We start from the raw sequence: 21,139 nt of genomic DNA, 5'->3' as shown, positions 1-21,139 counted from the left end.
TCATTTGATCCACAATTATGGGCTCAGCAAATATATGTATAGAGCATCTGGGATGTAAAACTGTATTCAATGAATGATGAAATAAAAAAATCTTGGAGATTTATTTTTAAGTACGCCGACAAGAAACTGAACTGCAGCAGCGACAGGTAGAGAAAAAGAGGTCTCACTCTGACGCTATTTCTTGGTACGAAAACGTCGTTTTCTGGAGCAAGACTTTGTCAAACTTGTTCAGCAAATGCTTCTTTCTGCATGTCTGACTTATACAAGGCAAAGTCATGTTATTTGTATAGCAGATTCAAGTGCTGTACACCATAAATACAATGGCGTTATGACAACATACTCGAGAAGAGAAATATAAAAAAGGAATTTGAAACAAATGTAAGATAAATATTACATTTAACATAAAGGCTCTTGCTTAAAAATTACAGGGTGGATTAGAGGAATTTCACACCATTGGATAGTTAATCTGTATCAGTTACATGCCTTAATTGAATGAATGGTGTCACTAAAATATATCACAAAAGAATTACATAGTTGACTCATGAGGAGTTAGTTCCAGATATGCGGTGGAAAACAACTGAATGCTGCTTCCCCATGTTTAGTTTTGACAGTAAGCATTCCTATCCCAGATGACAAGTGAAGTGTAGCAGAATATCAGAGTTGTTGATATTAAAACCAAGAGATGTATATGTGTAAGTGTAACTGGAGCCAGCAGTGTTCTAATACCTGACTGATCTACCTTTTTGATTTGTCAAAGTAGAAAATGCCCAGGACAAAAACAACATTCATTGTAGCAACAAACCTTGTTGATGTAATTATATATTAAGATGACACAATAACGAATTTCTGATTCTGTTAACGTCTTCTCTTTTAAAGTACGGAGTGAATCCTCACGTCAAAACACACGATCTCTGTGTAGCCGCGCCGCGCTCATGCCTGCCGTTGTGTCCGTGAGGATGGACGGTGTGTCGTTGGGGTGAGTTGTGCTCAGCGATGGGGATTATTTCGTAAAGCTGTGATTCACGCTGCTTCTACATCTGTTGGCTAACATGTTGCCCCACATGGTTGCTCGGCCGTGAACCCGACATAAAAGCACGAGCTCCTCTCCGAGCGCACAAACTCGAGCTAACCTTGTTGACCAGCTAGCTTTGGTGAGCTAGCTGGTTGTCTTCCCAGCTGGTGCAGTTTCTAACAAAACTCCCGAGTTAACGCGTCGACACTTGGACTGTCATCAAGTCGTCGCTTGTAGAGAGCGAGCTTGGTTGTAAACTGGCTCTCCACTTTACAATATTATGATCCTCAGTGCGATTTAAGGTGCGATATGGCGGTTAACGGTCGCTTTCTGTAGCTCTTGTTAGCAGCTCAACAGATTCAAAACAAACAGCATTTCATTTTTAACTTAATTTTTTTTTTAGGATTTGGATTTTTGTTTTGTTTTTTGGAAGTACAATATTTCTATAAAAGTCAGAATTTGTATTCCAAACGGATTCGTTTTGCTGTTGTGAAGCAACACATTCATCCTCCTGTGGCTCGTTAACAACGCATCACTATGTCTTCACACCTAATTGAATTGTGTGCAGACAGAAGACGGGTTTGTTGTGAGGACACACGATGACACACAAACGTTACTGCACGCAGAGGCGACACTTGTCTCACTGACAACACTGACACGTTTAACTCAAGTAAGCGGAGCATCCCACATGGCTCAAATGTAGAAACAACAGCAGCTTCTCGAAACAGGAAATACTGTAGTTTTTTCCTCTTTGTGTAACCGAGGAGGTTGTCCAAGATGAAGGCTGGCACTAGTGCAGTATGTTTCCCATTGTCAACAAATCCAATGAAAAGACTAAAAGCGTCCATAAATGTATCACAGTCATAAAATCACAGTTGTCCATGAACACCAAAAGGCAACACAGTTTGACTTTGTGACTGCTGCTGTTATTTTAACTAAATGTGCATTAATCTATTACTGACCACTGCACTATTACCTCTGACTAACATCAGCTCAAACTATAGTGACCGGACGTATCAGGAAACAATCTAGCCTTAAAATGAAACCTCATTAGGATTGTTTTTGGTAATGTTTTCAGCACAAACACACGGGTTCTGGGCTGAGAGCCACAGACAGGTCGTGGCGGTCAGGATGTGTTGAGAGACGCAGTGGCACATTGATGGTTTTGGTCTTTGCGTGATGTCTTATGATTGAAGGATGTGGGTCATCCTCAGTCAATGACACAAGCTTGAATGGTTCTTTGGTGCAATAAGGACGTCAGGAAAGCGGCATCTGTCAGGCATTTGCATCAATAAGTGGTATTATACGTCTTGTAGAGGTAGATTGTTTTACATCATGCTAGGGATGCACTGAGCAAACCTTTTCTTTCCAGTGAAGGGTCATTACTTATGTAAATGCAGTCTGCTGAGACTAAAACTTAACTGATTGAGGAAACGCTTTATTGAAATGGTGAAACTGCCTTGATTTTTAATTTGCTTAATGTAGTCAATATTATCGCTGAGACCACTGTAGATCTAGCATATTTGCTCGATTCTATTAACAAACTGTGAATATCTTTTTTGTGTCTAATCCTGTGTTTTTACCTGCCAGATTACAGCATCTATTGCAAGGATCCTGAAATCCATTATGGCCTTCAATTTCCTTTCTTACTTCAGTTTACTTAACAGCTATTTATATGGTGTCAGTGGTGTGGTAACAGTGACAAAACGAGCATTTGATTAATGTTTCGGCTGCTATTCAGCACTGTGTATCGTCTCCTCATAACCCTGGCGATGAACCTGGAGGTAGCTCGTCTAACGGTTTGGGTAAACATCTACCTCCACTGATCCAGACACTGCCTCTCATGTCTTACCAGCCTGGTGGCCACGCCGGCCTCGCCACGTCCAAACTGCAACACGGATTCAGAGGAGGACACGGTGAATGGAGGGATGCACACCTTCAACCAGACGCACATGAGGAAAGCTTTCCAGCTGATGAATGACCTGAGGAGGTGTGTTGCTGACGGTGTTGTTTGTCCCTACCTACTGCCACCTTTTAAGTAAAAACATAATTGAATCCCACATCATGGTCAAAATGTCTATGCAGCTTTGAAATCCCTCAATCTGAAACCAGAAATGTTCCTTAAAAACATTTTTCCATCCTACCTTTCATTCTACCAATGTGTCATGCTTGATTAAATGTTCTTTTTGGTTGCAGTTTCATAGAAATCCTCAAATCTCAGATGATTATGCAGTCCATGTAATAGATGTCATCTATTCAACAATAGCGTGAACGCAAGACTCAAGCTTTTTTTTTTTTTACATAGTTGTTAATAAATCAGCCTTTTATGTTGATATTAAAACCTCCAAATGCATTAAACCAGTATCTTTATGTCGAAACCTGGAAATAAAGACCTTAATAGGCACGTTGTCTGGAAGGCGGCCCTCCTGTCAATACTTGGCTGTAAAGATGTCTCCTATATCTATATTTGCAGACGGTCATAACAAACACTTTTTGTTTTACCTTCTCACTCTGTTTCTCCTCGTACTTCAGTAAAAAGATGCTGTGTGACGTCCAGCTGGTGGCGGGGAGCGTTGAAGTGCCGGCTCATAGGGTGGTCCTGGCGTCCTGTAGCCCCTACTTCTGTGCCATGTTCACAGGTACACACACACACACACACTCTATTGTTTGCTTGACATCATGTCTGGTGTGTGTGCTTAACTTTGTGTGTTTTGTAGGCGACATGAGTGAGAGCAAAGCCCATCAGGTGGAGATCAGAGAGGTGGACGGACAGACGCTGAGGAAGCTGATCGACTACATCTACACGGCTGAGATAGAGGTCACAGAGGACAACGTCCAGGTGAGTGTGTGTTTGTGTTAAGCTGCGTTTCCACCATCTTGTCCATTTCGTTACACATTAGTAAAAGTGGTGGATCAGCCCAAAAGAAACGCTCCATTCTTGGTACCTTCTCGATCGGGGTTGAAGCAAGCTCATCGGATACGAGACGTGGGAGTTAAACCACTGCGGACCACCGCACAAACCTGTTCTTGAGAAGCCAATAGCGAGTGTCGATGATGTTTCACGTGTCATTTCTATGGCAATCGGCTGAGAAACCGGGGAACTGCAGCAGAATCGCGGCGGAGAGGAAAGGACGTGGTACCAGAAGTGAGTTGCGATGAACAGAGCTGCATCTCTGCTTTAGAGCGTGTTCTCGAAGTGGGAGAGCGAGGAGGAAGGAAGTGAAAGTGTTTTCCTGTTTTTCACCAGACGCTTGTTCTTTCTGTTACGGCGACTTTTACCTCAATGTTGATGTCACAGCAGCAGGGACTGAAATGTTGGCGAGTGATCAACCTCTTCTCGTTGTTTGTCCTTCAGCGTTTTTGTGAGCTTTTCCTCTCCTCTGTTAGAGGGTTCACTTTAAACGTTTTGCCGCAGGGGGACCAGCATTTCACAACAATAGCTCAGTTAATTTGTGTCCCAATTCTTTTACAGTTTCACAGTTTGGATAATTAAGTCTAAGTAAAGTTGCTGCTTCAGGCAAAAGAAAATTGAGCTCACAGCATTGCTCACAATTATAAAGCTTTCTTTTTTTGGAGAAGGAAACTTGTCTTGTCGCTGCTGTCTCGACCTCTTTCCTGTTCGCGGTCCTTTTGTTTTGAACAAAGGTCAGAGCAACAACACAACAAGCTGCTAATAATGCCAACAATCTGTGTTTTCATAAACTTTAGGAGAGATTTTCACAAATTTAGTGTGCAGTGGAGTTTTTTAACCCTCTTTTTGCTTTACTGCTTACTCAGCACATTCATTTTTGGCTTTTGGTCCAGCGGTTGTCCGTGAGTTTACTTTTAGATGAAAGAAAACAAATGAAATAAGATAAAAAGATCTAGTCTGTGAAAGTGCCGATCCTTTACTTTCTCTTTGTTTCTTAGAGCACTTTACAAAACAGACTTCTACTTCAGTAAATTACATAAAATGTTTCAGGCAATTAAGTGAAGAACAATCAGTCTATAACTATCTGAGAGAGAAAAACAACCAGAAAGATTATTGTAAAAAAAAAAAAAAAAGTTAGCCTTTTCATGATTTTAAACGCATCATAGTTTTTTGCTGATCATAAAGGAATCTGATTGCTCAAACTTATTTGGTTTGTCCGTTAAATTTCAGACCAAAGTCAACCCGCCCGAGGAGCCGGTGTTTATTCCCAGAAGAGCTGGTGATGGTTGTGAGCTGCGTGTTTGTCTGTGTGGCATTAACTCTGATGAACTGAGGCTCTGGCGCACGCTTGAATAAAGGCAGGCAGGAAACTTCCTCTGATTATTAGCACAGGAAGTGTACATGGAGAGAGGCAGGAAATCCTCCCACTGCTAGCAGCGTGCATGCCTGATTGGCTCACTCTTCATTGTGTGACGTGTGTGTGTTTTTAACCATCGAGCTCACGTTCATTTCTTTGCACGGTGCCCCCTCCATCCTGAGCCGTTAGCACAGTTTCAGTGGGCCCCGATGCTCCCTTTGAGAAGACGTAAGGCTTCAGGGCCGCTGTGCACGGACGGTAACAATACACACTCAAGTGGATGGATGAGTGTTCAGACAAGAGAGATGTAGAGGCAGACGGGGATTGTCTAACTGACCTAGTTACGTTTCTGGGTGGAGATGTAGCAGAGGGTGTCTTTGTCCCGTGGCAGCGCGCTGTCAGCAGTGTGCCTGCCTCACTCGCTAACTGACACAGGAACAGACTTCACGTTACTGTACTCACTTGCACACGTTCCAGTCCTATAACGTTGTGGCGTTAACCTCACGATGATTGCTGTCATGACTGTAAAATCCCGTCTGTGTATCATAAACTGCTGTCCAGTGTTTTCATGGCTGGTTAGGCCTCAAACTGCTGGATCTGTTTGTCAAACCCTCCCTGGATTGTATCTCATCGTCTCGCCTCAGTCAACACAGCCCTGTGCTGCTTTTTTTTATTTTTTTTATCTGGCACAATATTTAATCTCGCATCACAGTGTCAATAATATGTCTTTGCCTTGTTCTTGCTGGCAAATTATATTAAATTGGCTGTGCTCTCAAGTGCCGTGGCCCTGCACCAAACGCATATCAGTGTTTTCATTGTGATGAAAGAGAAAATCTCAATTGGCTCCATTACACTGTGGACCAGTTGCAGATGATGGTGTTGTTACTGAACATTCAGCCAACACACACGGCGGGGTTCAAAGCCAAATGCAGTGCTTTGTTCAGGTGGCAAACTCACTATTTTCCCTGCACAATAGTTGATTTGTTCATTTAAAATATTCTGTTTGTTGTGTAGACACATCACCAAGGTTGTATGTGGGTTAATGGCCGGCTTGTGGGCCAGCGTGCTGGATTGATTGGTAACTGCTTGGTTGAGTAGTTGGTCAATTAATGACAAAACTAACTGACTTCCAGCTGCCCTGAATGTCCCTAAATGCGGTTCCCTCCGTTATGCCATACGCGTGCGACCTCATTGCAGGTTCTGCTGCCGGCGGCCAGCCTCCTCCAGCTGATGGACGTTCGTCAGGTTTGCTGTGAGTTCCTTCAGTCTCAGCTTCACCCCACCAACTGTCTGGGCATCAGAGCCTTCGCTGATCTGCACACGTGCACGCAGCTCCTCGACCAGGCCCACGCATACGCCGGTAAGCTCCTCAATGTTCACGCCACACATTCTGAGTGTGTGATGTGTGTGTGTGTGTGTGTGTGTGTGTGTGTGTGTGTGTGTGTGTGTGTGATGTGTTTGGTGGTGGTGCTTTTACAAAACAGCCCTAAAAATGGCTCTTTGGAACATTTTCAAGGAAGAATTTTAGTTGTTGCTATTCACAGCAGGGCAAAAACATGAGTTTACTGCAGTTGGCGTTGCATTTGTGTGTCACAGAGCTCATTGACTAATACATTCAGTTTGTGTTTTGTCTCTCAGAGCAGCATTTCTTTGACGTGGTGCAGGGAGAAGAGTTCCTGGGCCTTTCTCTGCAGCAGGTGTGCAGCCTCATCTCCAGCGACAAGCTGACGGTTTCCACAGAGGAGAAGGTCAGAGAGCACGTGTGTGTACACCCACACACTCACACACACTCACACTCTCACACTTCTGTAGCTGCATCACTTCCTTGTGAAAGATGAAGGACTCCAGAGGACGTTGTGTCTTTCTGCTGTTCTCCACTAAACCAGACGAGTCTCAGGGAGCATCTGTGTGTCATCTGTGTGTCAGCAGTAGTCAAAGTGACGGCTCCACGCTGTCATACACTTTAGTGTCAAACTGGCTGCGACGAGCAGTCAACACTTAATTATCTGCTGTGATTTATTTCGGGACGGTTCAATACAAAAGTAGAGGTCTACCTACACATGTTTTGCATTCAGAGTCCGATTTTGTTCCATTTTTTAATATATTTTTACTCAGATATTTGACACATTTTGAGGCTGCGAAGCCTTAAAGAACGAGATCATTTCCGATGATTCCGTCTTTTGGGCTTTCACACTTAATTAAATGAGGGATACCCAAATATTTATCCCAAATTGATGTACAGTATATATGGTGTACATACACACAGCAGTTCTTAAAGTGAAACTTCACTTGAACATTGTTTTTTATAGTTCCTTATTCGATAAACTGATGTAATTTATTAATTACATTTTATTAAGACGTAACTACCAGTGATGGTCTCTTTGACACAAAATGTAGTTGACACAATGTCCTGATATCTCCAACTATGAATTACTACCTGGAGGCCTGTAATGAAGAGCGGCCTGCTCTCTGCTAGGCTGCATGGTGTGCTGCGTTGTGTTACATTGGACATGTGTGTGTACATTAGACATGTGTGTCTAATGTTACCATGTCTGCTTTGTGGTCTGTGTAAATGTGTGTGAATCTGAAGTGGAAGTCGTTCATACTGCGTGTTGGTGGAGTGAGCTTGGCTATTTTTCAAACCCTGGACGACAAGGAAGTGTCCAGAGTCGTTGGGTGAACGCCCACTTTCCATTAACTACCTTGGTTGATGTCCCTTTGTGCTCAACCGAGAGGCTCAGAGCTCCTCTAGTGTCGCTGCTCCAAAGGCCGAAAGGAAATGAAGTGTGAATGTGTGCAAATCTAAAGTTGTAGCTTTTGGAACAAAGGTCAGTCACCTCTGTCATGCTGACTTCCTGCTGGGAGCAACTACGAATAATCAATACTGGTATCTGTCGAGGTGTCGTCAGTACCTGCAGCTAGAGCGATGCCTTCACACAATGAGCCACTTTAACACCTGTGAAACCTTCTTTATCCAAACCTTTCAATCGGTTTGGGCCTAAACCAACAATGTTCTCTCGCAAAGCACAAAAACATTTTGAAAGCAAGTTTTTAATCTGGTTTTTCATATCCAAGGATTTTGCTTTGATGCACAATACACGTAGTGAGAGAGAATACAGAATATAAGCTGGAACTACAAAGCCAAGAAACAGAGATATAGAATTAAACGAAATGCACTACAAATGTGTAAATAATACTATACATTATGAACAATACATCTTTATTTTAATCATCACATCCAGGTACACGCATGGGATTTGACCCATCCTTTACGTTTAGGAGTAATTTATCTGTTTTTAAAGAGCTGAACATCTTCAGAAGTGCTTAAAGTGTTTTCTTATGGGATGAGCAGAAGTTTCCATTATAAAATCAAGTTAGAAATAGAATATGTGCCGTGTACAGACGGCCTGAAACTACTTCAAGACAAGGAAGCATTTTATAGAGAAAGTTCTCTCCCTGTCTGCATTTCTGTCTTTTTCTGTCTTTGTAGTGGGAGTTCACACCATGAACATGTCAGGATGTCACAAGGACATTTCTTTTGAAATGCTTTAAAAACAAGAGGTCTTGAAATCTAATGAGCGACGGTGCAACACAAATCTCTCAACCAAGCTTGACTCTCACCTCCATCTTTCTCCTGCAGGTATTTGAGGCGATGATTTTGTGGATCAAGTACGATAAGCCGGCTCGTCTGGAGCACATGCCCAAACTGATGGAGCACGTCAGACTCCCCCTGCTGTCCAGGGATTACCTGGTACAGGTAAAAGAAAGTCTGTTCTGTGACCGCTGAGAGTCGGACTACATTTTAGCAGATGCTAGGAAATCTACAAATGCTGTGGAGAGTGAAAGCCTCGAATTTTAGTCTCTCGAAGTACATTTAGAAGAAATTAAAATGTCTACAAAGGAGTTCAGTGCCTGAACTGAAACAAAATCTGATTGTAGCTTTTTATTCTTCCTGAGCTGTGTAGATGTGGTAAAAATCCACTGTTTGTTCTACAAACATCATTTAATGTGTTTACATGCACTTTACAAACCGTTTTAAAGTCGTCAAGAGGATTCCTTAGTGTCGTGTAAACCAGAAACCTGGTGTCTCATGTAGATTTCTTTTTTTACAAGTTAGCATGTGCACGATAACAGAGTACAAGTAGAGCAACTCCATGAGACGAGACGTCGTTATGGAGAAAGCAGGCGACTGACCGGCTGCACGTTTAAAGGAACCCAGTGCATGCGAAAGCCCGGTTTACCTGCAGCATTCATGTGTGTTGGCAATAACGGTGAAATGGGTGATCTCTGTTCCAGATTGTGGAGGAAGAGGCTTTGATAAAGAACAACAACACCTGTAAGGATTTTCTCATAGAAGCGATGAAGTATCACCTGCTGCCAGCCGACCAGCGGCACCTCATCAAGACCGACAGGACCCGACCGCGAACCCCCATCAGCATCCCAAAAGTACACAAAAACACACGTGTATGGAGCGCTGGGCGTGTCTGGTTCCTTTGGTAACCGCAGCTGGCTGACTGTGTGCAGGTGATGATCGTGGTGGGCGGACAAGCTCCCAAAGCCATCCGCAGCGTGGAGTGTTACGACTTCCAGGAGGACCGATGGTACCAGGTCGCCGACCTGCCTTCAAGACGCTGCCGGGCCGGTCAGTCTGTGACTCGTCACTGTACTTCACTTCTTCTGTTTTTCACCTGCTAGACACGCTCTTACGCAGCCGCCGGAGGACACGCACTTTGATTTCACTCTGATTTAAGAAACCGAGCCAGAACTCAAAGCTCCCTGACTGATTTTATTCATGTGCTTCATCAGAAGTCTCAAGCATGATGTCAAATGTGGTATGAAGTGCGTTCCACCGGCAGAGTGTGTGTAATTTGTTATTTTACACATGAGCAAGGCATGAGATTGAGTTTACTGGATACACAACCACTTCAACAAATGCAGCTCTTCAGAGGGTTCTGGCAGCGGAGCGCATGCAAAATGTGAAAAACCCATTAATAATGTCCTGAAATAATAATATTAGTAATACTCATAATGTAGAAAAAATGGTTTAACACGAAAATATTTAGTCATCTTCATTTGCCTTGAAAATAAGTATAAAAATTGAGTGGACTAGGTTATGTTGATAACAATCTTCTGTTGGACGGTCGCTGGCAGCTTAGACCGGTGACGTCGATGATGGACGCGGTCATGTGACGCGGTCATGTGACACGGAGAGGACTTATTGCTCATGTTTACGTCTCCGTGGCATAATCCATGCAGCGCATGCTGATGGAGTGTCTAGTATGCAGAACGTTAAGAGAACATTATAAATTAAAGGTGCACGGTTCTGTTTCTCATCACATCATCGGTCAAACGTAAAAGGTTGTCCTCTAATGTCCCGATACGTTTCTGCAACGGTTCCTCATTGCACCTGTTTTACCAAACAACTTGAACACAGCATGTAAACGCAGGTGAAAGGATCCATGGAAGGTTTATCTGTCACGTGGTTGAATCCCTGGAGGTTGATGTGTACCCTAAAACCCTGACATACAATAAAACTTGAGCAGTGCTTTGTAATGTGTGTGTGGTCTCCGTCGGTCATCGTTATAAGTCCTTCCTGTCTGTCCAGGTGTGGTGTCCGTGGCGGGCCGCGTCTACGCGGTCGGGGGCTTCAACAGTTCCCTGCGGGAGCGAACGGTGGACGTGTACGACGGCGTGAAGGAGCAGTGGAGCGCCGTGGCGAGCATGCAGGAGAGACGCAGCACGCTGGGAGCGGCTGTGTTGGGGGACTTGCTGTACGCCGTGGGGGGCTTCAACGGCAGCATAGGTACACACACACACACACACACACAAAAAAGGGCTGTGCTCTCGCAACAGGACTGGAAAAAGCATTTTAAATAGTATACGTAGTATCACAATCTGTGGCTACTGTGTACACAGTTAGTTGATTCTAAAGTCCTCTAACACACTGAATCACATCAGTACAAACCGGAGAGAAGAATTGCAAAACTATTGTGATGCTTTTAAGTTTTTTGGTGCAGAAGGACATTCACAGAAAATGTACCGATTACATTTAACTGGATTCAACTGCCTCAGGGATAGCTGCTCATCTGCTTTGTGGCTCTTTCCCTCCTCTCCTTCAGGTTTGTCGACAGTAGAAGTCCACAACTACAAAACCAACGAGTGGATGTATGTCGCCTCCATGAACACCAGACGCAGCAGTGTGGGGGTCGGGGTGGTGGACGGTAAGACGAGACGTGTGTGAGGCACCTGAGTGACAGCACGGGACGTTTCCAAGGAAAATTCAGATGTGCCTATTGTAATGACCGTGTGTGTGTGTGTGTGTCTGTGTGTAGGTAAGTTGTATGCAGTAGGAGGCTATGATGGAGCGTCCCGTCAGTGTCTCAGTACAGTGGAGGAGTACGACCCCGTTGCTGATCAGTGGTGCTACGTCGCTGACATGAGCACACGCCGCAGTGGAGCAGGTACACACTCACACACACTCACACACACACACACACAAACAAAACAAAACTATACAGCTGTAGCCCTAACTCGTGATGCACGCATGTTTACACACTTGGGATATTTCATTTTTAATTAGATCCAGCTTCTTAATGAACTGTTTCTGTTATTTGTGCTCATGTGTAATGTTTACCAGACGGGCTCCACAGCGCCCTCCGGTGGTCTGCAAGTGCCCGAGCAAAGAGTCCCAGAAAGAACACCGTTCATCGCCCTGCACTGGCATGAACTGGCTTGTTTCTGAACGCATGTTGAGTTTGATGAGCTCTCGTTGGTGCAGGGGTCGGTGTGCTGAGCGGTCAGCTGTACGCAGCAGGAGGGCATGACGGGCCGCTGGTGAGGAAGAGCGTCGAGGTGTACGACCCGCTGACCAACACCTGGAGGCTGGTCTGTGACATGAACATGTGCCGACGCAACGCAGGTCAGACAACCAGCTCAGACACACGGCATCCGTCCTCCAGCTGCCGCACTTCAGTAGTTAGTCACAGACAAGCGGGTTGAAACTGACCTCCAACAGTTTCATGATCCCCCGTTAAATACCCAGACAGGACAGAAGCTCAGCGACTGAAGCAGATGTGTTTGAAGCGTACGTTCAGGGCTTCTCCCATGTGGAGAAGAGCGCCTCGGAAACAAAACCTGTTTAATGAATAGAAACCTCCTGTAGAGGAAATCTCTAGTTTGTTCCAGGGATTTAACTCTTTACATTGAAAAAATGTAAAGAGGATAAAAATCCAAAGATGTGAAGCATTCACAGCCGCTACGGGATGTTTGCAGAGCGGTGAAAACACGGAGAACCTCAGGAAGCAAAACGTGACCCTTCTTATCCAGGGCTTCATTGGATGGACATGAAACTGTTCATGCTGCTGGTTTCTATAGAAAGATGAATGATATTTAGCTATTTTTCTCTCCTGTGCATCTGATCATATGAAGTAGTGATCATGTGATAACACACACAAAGTTCCTGTGTTGTTGAACTCCACAGATCTTTTGACGGCATATTGATTTACTTAGTTTTACTTATTTAGTTGAAATAGCCATAAACGTCTCAATAGAGTACATTTGTAGTGTTTTCTGTCCTCCAGGCGTCTGCGCCATCAACGGGCTGCTGTACGTGATTGGAGGAGACGACGGCTCCTGCAACCTCTCCTCTGTAGAGTTTTACAACCCGGCCATCGACAAGTGGAGCCTCATCCCCACAAACATGAGCAACGGACGCAGCTACGCAGGTACGGGCCGCTGTTCCTCATCACAGGGGTGAATGAAGTGTCACAATGAGTCTTCACACTTTCTGCAGCGGTTTGTCTCTCGCCCGCTCTTTTAAGTCTCCTCCCTCCCTGCAGGAGTCGCAGTGATTGACAAGCTGCTATGACCGGCGGCCGCCCGTGGCGGCGGCGGTGGCGGCTCGGCGGCGGCAGCCGATCTCAAAGAGACTCACGTCGACGTCTGAAGCTGGAGATGAACTCTGTCCAAACGGTCGGGGAGCTTTTCAATCCACAGCGGATTGAATCAGGATGCAACTTGAAGGTTGTTGTTGTTTTTTGCGCTAAAACCAACACGTTCATTTTTAATGTGTGAGATCCTGACTTTTAAAGGACAACGTTGCACCGGAGGAAACAAAAACAACATCCACAAAGTGGTGGGCTCATAAGAACGTGGGACTTTTTGTTGTGGTTTCTCCAATGAAAAGCACATAACCAGCGGCTGTATCAGCTGACCTGAGACCCACTCGGATGGGCTCTGGATGCTCAGTGGCGTTCATGTGATGGACCGCATCAGAACCTGGGAATCTGAATACTTTAAAAACACCAGCGCGCTGACTTCTGGCTGACTGGCTGCCTTTTTCTTTTCTTTTCTTTTTTTTTTTTTACCGTTATCGGTGTTGCTGCAATTATCAGGACGTTGTGAAACCGGCTGTTTGCAGGAGCGCTCGCCAAGACCCTGGAACTCTTGTCACGCCGTGGGCGACTTTTTAAAAGACCGGATGAGAATCGCCACCGATTTCTACCCATCGGCTCACGGCGACGTCATTTCTGCCCCGAGCGTCAGCGGGTGCAGCTGCTGCAGGCCTGCAGAGAGCTGCAAGACAAGTCAAAGAATGTAGAAAACAGCTCGTATGCAAATCAGATGTGATATTTAATATGTTTTATGTTTTTAAAAGAGGTGGAGAACCACTCGCTGTGGCTTAAAACCCCGAACCAGCTGATCCGAGTCGGCGCATTAGGACTTGAGTCTGCTGTCGACGCACTACTGATGCACTGACTGATCCCAGGCCGGACGCCTGCCTGTCGTTCCCGCTGACCTGCTGCCTGACAGAGGGCCGCCCGGCCGCCTGCCGGGGGCCGATCGTACCCGTGCGAGCGTTTAAACTCGCCACTTAAAGGCCAAAAGTTTCATCAGAAATGCTCAAACTAATGTGCCAGTTATGAGCCGCGTGGTGTTTGCATCTCTTCACAAGAAACTGAAATGAGGAAGTGCAGTTTGACACTTCTCAACAAACAGAAACGCTGTAGAGATGCTACTGTAAAACTACAACGTAAGCGACGCAGGTTTGAGATCTTCTATTTATTGTTTTGGGGCATTTGTTCTTCTCACAGTGAAGTTCTGGTTTAAGTTCAGCCTTGTTAGACTCGTGCTCGATTTCCATCTTTCAGAGGACGGCGGGAGTGTTTCAGGTTCATTATTTAGTTGACAGATTGGTGCCATAGCTTTTGAAGAAGATTAGTTTGTAGAAGCTGCTTTTCTGTAAGTTCTCAGCCAAACATTTCACTTCTGCCTGTAATCTTCCAGAAATCATGGATGTGATCGAATGTCATTTCAAAACCTTCTAAAGGAAAAAAAGTATATGAAGTACTTAAAAAAAAAACTAAAAAACATACTGTTGTTTTGTATGTTTAACGTTAATCCCGCCTCCTACATTTCAACTGACACGTTTGATTCCCACGTCTTCCAGGAAGTGAGCTTCAGGTCATATAACAGTTCAAACAATTAGTTTTTTAGGGGGTAAAGATCTAGTTTTGACATCATGATCACGCCGCTTTACGGCTAGACAATAGTTTTTATAAAGCTCCTAAATCTCTGCTCCAAATCCCCGGAGCGCCGCGACGCGTTTCTGACGGTTACCGTGCAGGCACGTTGAGTCTGTGGTGCGTTCAAGTGTCTGCAGGAGGGTCAGAAAAATCACAATTCAGCAGACAAACAGATAATCATGGAGTGATCTTAGCAGCTTCTTTTCAAAGTAAAATGTCAAAGTCTGACTCGGGTTGAAATGCTGCTTCATGTATTTCCTCCATCACACTCGTAGTGACTTGAGTCTCTTTGACCTGATGGCGTAGACACGGACGCCGCGCTCCACCCGCCAGCCTGCTGGAGCTTTGCAGCAGATCACTCGCCGCTTATTAGTTTTCTGTTACCAAGAAACTACTGATGCTCTAACGATCCACGACTCTGACTTCAAGAGGACTCAGAGGCTCGGACGTGGAGCGAGACTCTTTGTGGAAGTTGTCAGATTAATAATCTAACCGAGCGCAGATGTTATATTTTTAATATAAACTGTGGATGTTGTAAACTTAACGGTTGATATTGCGAGTTCATTAATTGTCGTTCGTTGGCGAGATTGTGTCGTTTGAACTTTCATAAATGCACCTGTGTCAAACTTGAAATAATTGAATAATTAACCAAACATTAAGCCGGTTTACGTTGCAGGAATCCTTTGAACTGACCTTTGACTGACTCTGAAATTGTAAAATCATATGAGGTGTAATATTTTATATTCTATATAAAGTTTTGTAATTTCACAAAGACTGGAAAATGTTTTTAATCACTGTGGATTATATAGATAATATGAATTGTAATAATTTTTGTTTAAATACATTTTAAGAAAATCACAGGTGTGACTTCAAACACTTCTGATCATCATTCAAATAGTGTATCTATAATTCATGTTATTAGTTATTAGTCCTGCGCGTTTGATACGTAAGTGTGAAAGAGCTTCAGCAGTAATGTCAAAAACAAATGTAGGAAAAATATACTTAAAAAAGAAGTAACTTTAACACAGAAGGTGTTACTGATCAGCTTGTTGTCCACCAGAGGGAAACGATCACAACACATACTGCAGGTGACCGCTCAGTTATAGTGACACAAATAATGTACAAACTTGATAATTATGAATCCCACTGAAGAGCCGCAGGATTCATATTGTATAAAAACCTTTGAGGAACTTGAGTCTAACAGAAACAAAGCTCATGCGCAATGACAGAAAGATAATGTGCACGTCTTTATGATTTAACATCCAAATTATAAACTAGCTACAAAATCACATTTAAGATTTAAAAACACTTTTCACGGGTCTTGAATATCATGAAGACTGTTTGGATGAATCACGACACGTCACACCACGATGTCATGCAAGTAATGCATCTTTACAAAAGTCGCTCTGGTTGTTTTACCTTTCAAGCAGGTATTTTATGTATGTAATCTACATCCAGGGTCGGGGAAAAGAATCCAGTCACCTGACACCACACGCCCTGTCAACAGTTTACTTTATTTGGCTTAAGAATCAAGAGAACTGATGTGGCAAGCTTGGAAATTGTATTTTTCATGTGTAAATGTTTGTTACTGATTGTAATTCCTCAGCCTTTTTGTTAATGAAGAAAAAACAGAAAAAGCATTCACAAAGTAAGAAAACATTTATAGATGCACACACACGCACACACACACACACACACACACACACACACACACACACACACACACACACACACACACACACACACGATATATTGATGTGATAGAACACAGTGTTACCTGTAAATGACCTGCAGGATGAAACCTCGCAGGTCTCAGGGAGTTTACAGCCAAATTCAATATCAAAGATGTCACAAAGTCTCTTATTTCTAACGGTCTTGAATGCATCTTTAAGTAACCGTTTGTCCTTAAAATGACATTACAGACTTTACAGTAAAATATATCATCCTGTCTGTTGCCGTCAAGACCAAAAAAAAACCTATTTGTTCAACATTTCCGAGACATCTTGGACTGAACCTGTGCTGTGAAGTCCAGCTGTGTGGAAGAAGCATGCGCGTCAGACGGGTGAGATGAAGAACTGTACACCCACAGAGACGAAGACGTTACACTTTACAACGTGACCTTTACCACTCTGTTGCAGGCACGATGTAAAACAGCTGCTTTAAAGAAACTGAGGCGCCAAACAAACCAACCGCTCACCTTGTTGGACAAAAGAAAGTCAAAGAAAAGCCCTTCAGAGGTTGATGATGATTGTTTTCTTTTTGAATGATGAGAAATACTAAAACGTGTTCAGATACGACACATCTGGCTGGCTTTTTGATCCCTATTCACCTTAAAATGTGACTCTTATTTTGGTTTTTCAGCAGCGCCAACATGAACATTATGCTGACAACAGTGGTAAAAACACAGCGTTTAATTGTGACCGTGTGTGTGTCAGGCTGAACACAAACAAACAAGAGTATTGTACCTCAATTATTCACACACACAAAGTCAATCCCGCACGTGACCCATGACCCGATACTGTAAAACCTCCACGCAAAAATTTTATTATTGCTGCTTCTTCATGGCACAAATGATATAAACAATACATTGTGTTATTCATACTATTATGTTCTCTTTTGCCATGCAAGCTTACTACAGTACTGCTTCTAGATTAGCTTATATTACACAGAGCGACAGAAATAAATCAGGAAACAGGTTGAGTAGCCACACAGTGCCGGACTAACGTCTACAGCTGCTTTTACAGTTTGTGAGTAGATACAAAAAGGATTATTAGTCATTATCACACAAAATAATGGTTATGATAGTTATAGCAATATTCATAATAAAAAAAACACATTCTCAGGGCATCACAAGTATAATGAACCAAAGGGGGCCAAACGTAATGTTTGAAATAATTTAAACAATTCGGACATTCATTCCTTCGGGTGTTTTTTTTTTTATTTTTTATGTACACTATATATTTATATTTGTATAGAAGTAGTGCTTAATTTTTAGAAATAAATGAAAAAAAAAACACACGAAAGGGCTGCATTCTGTGAATGCTGTGCAAATAACATCTTTTTACATCAACCCCACAAACGTCACCGTCCCGACAGACACGCAGCCTCCCTCGTGTTCTCACGCTCGCAGACACAAAACACACACCCCCCGAGTCCAAACATCATTTTCAAAACCATCACGTCTGCCGTCCAGCGACGGCCGAGAGACTGCAATCACTCATCGATGCAGGCAAAGAAAAGCACTACTCTGTCTCACGGGCCTTGAACCTCTCACGGGGCGGCGAGAGCTGCAGTTGAACCGCTCGACGCTCAGCTCAAGCCGCAAAGTGTCTTCGCCCCACATTTCACACACGACGACATCTTCACGGCCTCCGTCCGGCACGAGACAACGAGGCCGCTACGAAGAGGACAAACCGGTTGTAGTGCGAGACCTCTAGCGTCCGGCTCCTCGCCTGCCGTCGTTTCACCTGCCAGCAGGAAACGAAACGACGCTGAGACTGAAACGCCGACTAAAGACTGAGCCGCCGCGCTCGCGCTCTGCGGTGTTGCTCACGTGACGCTAACGTGCCGCTAACGTGACGCTCACGTGCTCATCCGACCTGCACCTACTCAACAGTTGGGGGAAGGATCAGTAAATAACCAGACAGAGACCGCTCTCTGTGTTTAAAATCAGTGCTGGCAGTGTTGGCACCTCCCCGATACGTTGCAGCTACACGCACACATCCGGGTCACCGGGGATAAATCCGTTACTCAGTAACAGTCAAAGTGATATTCAGGAAACTCTCCGTCTGGCTGCGTCCGTACCAAACATGGTCAGACGACCAACTTCCTGTCGCCAACATGCCTTTGGTTTCAAAGAAACTGCAGCAACGTGGACCAGATACTGGCTCCTCTCCACAGCATTTATTACCCATAATCCCTCAGGACCTTGCTATACCTCCGTGCAGCAAACTGAACAAGTGAAGAGACGAGTGGAAAAAAGAAACGAGAGAAAAAGAACAGAAGTTAATGCAACAATTATATTCACCTACATCCTAAAATCTCCTAATCTTGAGTACAACAGTTTCCTATGAGCGTCTTCAGTCAAATGGTGCCTTTAAGTGTCATCAGAAATGTCAAAAGCACGAGCGTTTACCCTCGAAACTCACACATTTGAGCTTAAGACGACTTAAAAGTAGTGTTTTCACCTGAGAAGCTCATGGGAAACGAAGTTCAAAGTGACCGACCAACCAAGTGTTCATCTTATTTGACAAATATTGCCAAAATAGGAAAAAAACAACAACTATTAAACGAATGAAAGGGACAATCAGACTTTCACAAACATCTCCAAGGTCACACTGGGAGTGAATACATTTTTTTTGGGATACAACACATTCTTTTTCATTTGAGCAAACAGAACCGCAGTGTCTCACAAACATGTATGTATACACCTTTTCTTTTCTTTTCTTTTTTTTTAAACAAAAGAACACCACAAACTTGTTTTGAAACGCTATGAATGGATCTTAAAATCAGTCCGAAGGTGAGAAGCATCCAGGATGTCGAATGAAGTTTGACTGACGGAATAAAAGAAATCGATCGCCTCGCTCCACGGAGCCCTTCAGGAGCCGGCGACTCCCCGAGGCGAGGCGAAGGAGGGACAGTTCACACGGCGCCGCGTCCCAAAGAAAGAACTAATGTCTTGAGTGAAGAGCGTATAAAATGCCAGTCCTCGAGCTGTCCGGTAAGATTCCTCGACATGAAGGAGAAGGAAAAAAACAACACAAAGAACAAAGTTCGACAAAAGAAAAAGTCCTGAAATAAAAAAAAAAAGTCAGAATGTGTTTGTTTTCCTCACGAGACGAGAAAGCGAGACACGAGGAGACGAGTGCAAAGTCTTGAGTCGCGTTGGTGATGAAGACAAACAGCGATGGTGATGGTGATGATGATGAGGATGATGATTCCTTTTCCTCCGTGTTTTTAAACCTCGGTCGTGTTTTCTTTGATGAAATGCAGTGGAGGCCTCGGAGGAGGGTTGAGGCTGACGGAGTGATTCTACGTGAGCGGGTGCTGCTGCATTCATGTTACGGGGAAATAGTTGCAAACGAATGTGCATCTGATATCACCTTTTAAAAGAGGTCAGTTCAACTCTTTTAGCGAGGAGTCCACGTGACTGACTTCTGAAATTACCAACGACGAAAAAACATCTATAGTCGCGTATAAATAATCAAACAGTTGTAATGATTTTGTGATGGAAATGCTTAAAATCTGCCCAAAGGTCTGTCGGCGCGCGTCGCTCACTGCCGACGCTCCAGGAACGTCGTCACAGGACCGAATTGTTAGGAGCTAAAAGTCCTTTTAGCACAATTGATTTGATAAATTAGACCGATAAGAGTATTTAAAACCATTGGAGACGTCATTTTTAAACGGCGTGTGAGGACGCGGCCATCACGTGCTCGCTGATACATTTCTTTACTGTCAGGAATCACACGAGCAGCCGCTGTTTGGCCTGTTGGGCTGCAGTCGCGCTCATTTGAAACGTTTCTACGTTCTGGGTCCGGAAACTCCGAGCCGAGAAGCAAAACGTTGGTTGCTTGAGATAAAATGCAGGTTACATCCATCAAAAGGTGACTGGACCTGCTCCTGTAACTACAAACAATACCTAAAAGTCAATTTAAGACGCATCGTACTCTGAACCCGCACGTCGCTGCGAGGAGCTTTTCTCCACGACATAAATGCAGCGCACCAAGTGGAGGTCGTGACGTGTGAGTCTCCGCCTCCTGGCAAGTCATGTGATGTGTTTGTTTACCTCCCCCCCCCCTCCGCCCGCCCAGGTGGGATGACGTCTGACAGACTGATGGACATCCTGGGCGGGTCCTCGACGCGGCGACGAGCGGCTGACGTTGTGGGTGACAGCCGAGTGTCTGAGGAGGTCTAGATGGATTTGGAGGAATCCTGTTTGCTGATGAGGACTTCCAGCAGGCGGAGTTTGGCCTTGATCCTCTTGTACTCCCTGTACTCCTCCAGCATGGGCACCCGGTCCTCCTTCTGCACGTTTCTGCAGCAGAGGAGGGAGACAGAGGAGGGTGAGTCTCCCAAATGACACATGCTTTACTTTCCCCGACCCCGGCAGCTACTGATAATGTACGGGAGCAAACTGAAGCTCAAACGGTCTCCGAGGCCGTTTTACTCAACATGCATCAGGTCTCCGCTGACGGCATCACGCTTATCGGACACATGCGGGGCACCGGAAGGGACAATGGGCATTGTTCTTTTATCCTGAATGCTGTCCCAGCAGCAACCAGGATGCCAGCAGTAGAATGATTTCAGCTTCATCCTGCGTGATGCTCTGGACCTCA

At 44.4% G+C, this 21,139-nt stretch overlaps 2 protein-coding genes across 6 annotated transcripts in view; one reads left to right on the top strand and one right to left on the bottom strand.

Moving 5' to 3' along the window:
* Positions 1-918: 918 nt before the first annotated feature.
* klhl3 (kelch-like family member 3) lies at positions 919-15,531 on the top strand. 3 transcript variants are annotated; one of them, XM_068593790.1, is made up of 15 exons: positions 919-976; positions 2,868-3,002; positions 3,545-3,651; positions 3,730-3,851; positions 6,478-6,640; positions 6,919-7,028; positions 8,921-9,037; positions 9,577-9,726; positions 9,805-9,922; positions 10,886-11,083; positions 11,400-11,501; positions 11,613-11,741; positions 12,059-12,199; positions 12,861-13,004; positions 13,119-15,531. In XM_068593790.1, the coding sequence occupies exons 1-15, from the start codon at positions 933-935 to the stop codon at positions 13,145-13,147; spliced, it is 1,809 nt and encodes a 602-aa protein (XP_068449891.1). In that variant the 5' UTR covers positions 919-932; the 3' UTR covers positions 13,148-15,531. The 3 variants fall into 3 exon arrangements, with proteins under 3 accessions (XP_068449891.1, XP_068449882.1, XP_068449899.1); XM_068593781.1 differs by having other exon boundaries at positions 921-976; positions 2,844-3,002; XM_068593798.1 differs by lacking the exons at positions 919-976; positions 2,868-3,002; positions 3,545-3,651; positions 3,730-3,851 and adding an exon at positions 5,159-5,211.
* A 768-nt stretch (positions 15,532-16,299) lies between these two features.
* Positions 16,300-21,139, bottom strand: part of fam13b (family with sequence similarity 13 member B) — a 70,618-nt gene continuing 65,778 nt past the window's right edge. For all 3 annotated transcript variants that reach the window (XM_068593726.1, XM_068593735.1, XM_068593744.1), the window contains one exon: positions 16,300-20,838. In XM_068593726.1, coding sequence (XP_068449827.1) covers positions 20,715-20,838 — 124 coding nt within the window. In that variant the 3' untranslated portion in view covers positions 16,300-20,714. The remainder of the gene's footprint in view (positions 20,839-21,139) is intronic.

This window comes from Clinocottus analis, unplaced genomic scaffold, assembly GCF_023055335.1.
Source record: "Clinocottus analis isolate CAN_PGR_092001 unplaced genomic scaffold, fCliAna1.0.p SCAF_10, whole genome shotgun sequence".
Taxonomy (NCBI): domain Eukaryota; kingdom Metazoa; phylum Chordata; class Actinopteri; order Perciformes; family Cottidae; genus Clinocottus; species Clinocottus analis.
Note: the sequence above shows the minus strand (reverse complement) of the source record. Positions and strands in the feature narration are given on the sequence as shown.

Coding starts and splice junctions, on each gene's coding strand:
- klhl3 (XM_068593781.1), top strand. CDS start 933: ATGCCTGCCGTTGTGTCCGTGAGGATGGACGGTGTGTCGTTGGG. Junction 11,742..12,058: donor CACACGCCGCAGTGGAGCAG/GTACACACTCAC, acceptor TCGTTGGTGCAG/GGGTCGGTGTGCTGAGCGGT. Junction 13,005..13,118: donor CAACGGACGCAGCTACGCAG/GTACGGGCCGCT, acceptor CCCTCCCTGCAG/GAGTCGCAGTGATTGACAAG.